The 2,228-nt window shown below is 39.2% G+C and overlaps 1 protein-coding gene across 1 annotated transcript in view; it reads left to right on the top strand.

Annotated features, from left to right (window-relative positions):
• Positions 1–1,443, top strand: part of b9d1 (B9 protein domain 1) — a 3,486-nt gene extending 2,043 nt beyond the window's left edge. The window contains exons 6-7 of the mRNA XM_035655772.1: positions 625–692; positions 800–1,443. Coding sequence (XP_035511665.1) covers positions 625–692; positions 800–957 — 226 coding nt within the window. The 3' untranslated portion in view covers positions 958–1,443. The remainder of the gene's footprint in view (positions 1–624; positions 693–799) is intronic.
• The last annotated feature ends 785 nt before the right edge of the window (positions 1,444–2,228 follow it).

Raw genomic sequence — 2,228 nt, 5'->3', positions numbered from 1 at the left:
GTGTGTGTGTGTAGCTTTCTGTCTCAGCAGCTGTGGTGCTGTGGCTGATTGGTTTTGCCTGCTGGGGTTAGCAGTAGATATCGGAGTGTTATCAAATATTTACTGCTCCAGTGTGTGTGTGTCCCACTGAGGATACAGTCGTAGGCCTCTGTGGTGAAAATAATCCACATTAGTAGTGTTTGCCAGCTACTATTATCAGTGTATGGAAACACAGACACACACAAAGGTACTCACTCCTTTCAACTCCCAACCCAGCAGGCTATTACAGATACACAGGTGCACATCTGAACCTTTAAGTTTGCAATTTAAATAGCAACACTGCTAGCATATTTAGTTTTTCCACTTGATCAGAGAGAGTGTTACAAGTTGATGTACTATATGTGCCTTCTCACTCGTGCACTCTGCCTAGTTGTGTCAAAGAGGACTTTAGCACACAGGATATATGATTGAATCAATATATGTGAAACAGTGTCTGACAATTCCATCTTGAAGTACAAATACAACCCTTGTGTGTATACTGTGTACAGTATATACTGATAGTGGCAGCTCACTTCACTTGGAGGTGTGATGCCCGTCTCTCCCTCGCACTGTGTAGTTTTTAACATATTTCTTTCTCTTGTTTAGCTGGCTGTTGGGACGGCGGCCCGAGTACACAGACCCTAAAGTAGTGGCCCAGGGAGAAGGCCGAGAAGGTTTGTTGTGCATTTGTTCCTGTATTTTTTTTAACATTAATAATCAGATGTTAGTTTTTTTTTTATATCTACAGTGCAGTAAGCGTCCCATGTTATTTGTCTTGCAGTGACTCGGGTTCGGTCCCAAGGCTTCGTCACAGTCTCCTTTAACATCATGACTAAAGACATGAAGAAACTGGGCTACGATACAGGACCATCAAGCCCGGCGAACACACAGTCTGCCACATCTGGCTGGTCGACAGAGGAACAACCGTACAAAATATAATAACATAAGAGACTGTTTTACAGACAGCTAATTGGTGGGCATTCGTGCTGAATATAAAATTACTTTTTTACTTTTTCAGTTAGTATGGAAATTCACAATACTGCAATGCCGCTGTGAAGAACGCAAGGGGTAACACACACTCCTGTGCCTAGTGTTTTTTAGTAAAATTGTCTTGAAATTAATTATGAAATTTTATTAGACGCATTCAAAGTTCCAGATATATTTGTATGGTCCTGATTTTTTCACTTTTACTATATTTTTTACTTTTTTAAATAAATGTGGACTTTGAATGTATTGACCATATTGTTGAACACACACAACTGTATTTGTTTGGACTTTTGGTTAAAAAAAAAAAAGAAGAAGAAAGTATAAGGACACACAGACACTGGAGTTACAGAGCTGAAGTGATACACATTTTATTTTGAACCAATGCAGCTACAGTTGTCCTCATCAACAGGGTGCGGCCTGCTGCTTTCATTTGTTTAGATGCCGTTAAAATACCACGGTGACTTTTCCTACAAAAACCCATTACATAGAATAATAAGGTATACAGAGGAACAGTATGTTACAATAGTACAAATGATAAATTATATTATACAGTTATAATGCCAATAGGTTGAGCACATATCCAATAAAAAAAGCAGCCTGCTCCCAGTACTATGAGAAGGGTAAATAGACAGACATGGAAAAGATTAAAGGAGGTTGTTTATGCATATAAAGACAGACAGTCCATAAGGTCAGTTAGTCCTCTTGATAAAAGCATAGTGAATACATAGTAACACGCAGAGGAGCTCGCTACACACAGGCCACATTTTCACTGCACCATAGCCACGACTGTAAAACTGCTGCCAGGGATCAAGAAAAAGTGTTCGACTGCAGTGTCACCCGACAGACTGGGAGTGCTCAATTTGTTCAAGACGGTAAAAGGTTTTATTTTCAATGCATCGATAAAACAACCTTTTTCCACAATCGCTGGAGTGAAGTTAAAGGTCAGGCCGTAGTGAAATCAAGGCCAGTGAGAAAGTGACATGTCTTAACTAGAATATCATAGTAGCATTTCAATAAACAAGACTTTATTAGCAAATCTAACTTTGCAAAACACATCAAGCATCAAGTCTTCTTATCGTTTTTCTTATCTCCAATTTTTGCATATATTTAGTTGAGATTAAAAATGTTTGCTGGTCTCTGCAAGTCAGTGTCACATCCATTCATTCAGGACCCCAAGCATAAAAATCCTCATCACCACCCTCACCATCATCATCATCATCATC

The sequence above is a fragment of the Morone saxatilis genome, unplaced genomic scaffold (assembly GCF_004916995.1).
Source record: "Morone saxatilis isolate NCDOM2014 unplaced genomic scaffold, NCSU_SB_2.0 Contig14, whole genome shotgun sequence".
Lineage (NCBI taxonomy): Eukaryota > Metazoa > Chordata > Actinopteri > Moronidae > Morone > Morone saxatilis.
Note: the sequence above shows the minus strand (reverse complement) of the source record. Positions and strands in the feature narration are given on the sequence as shown.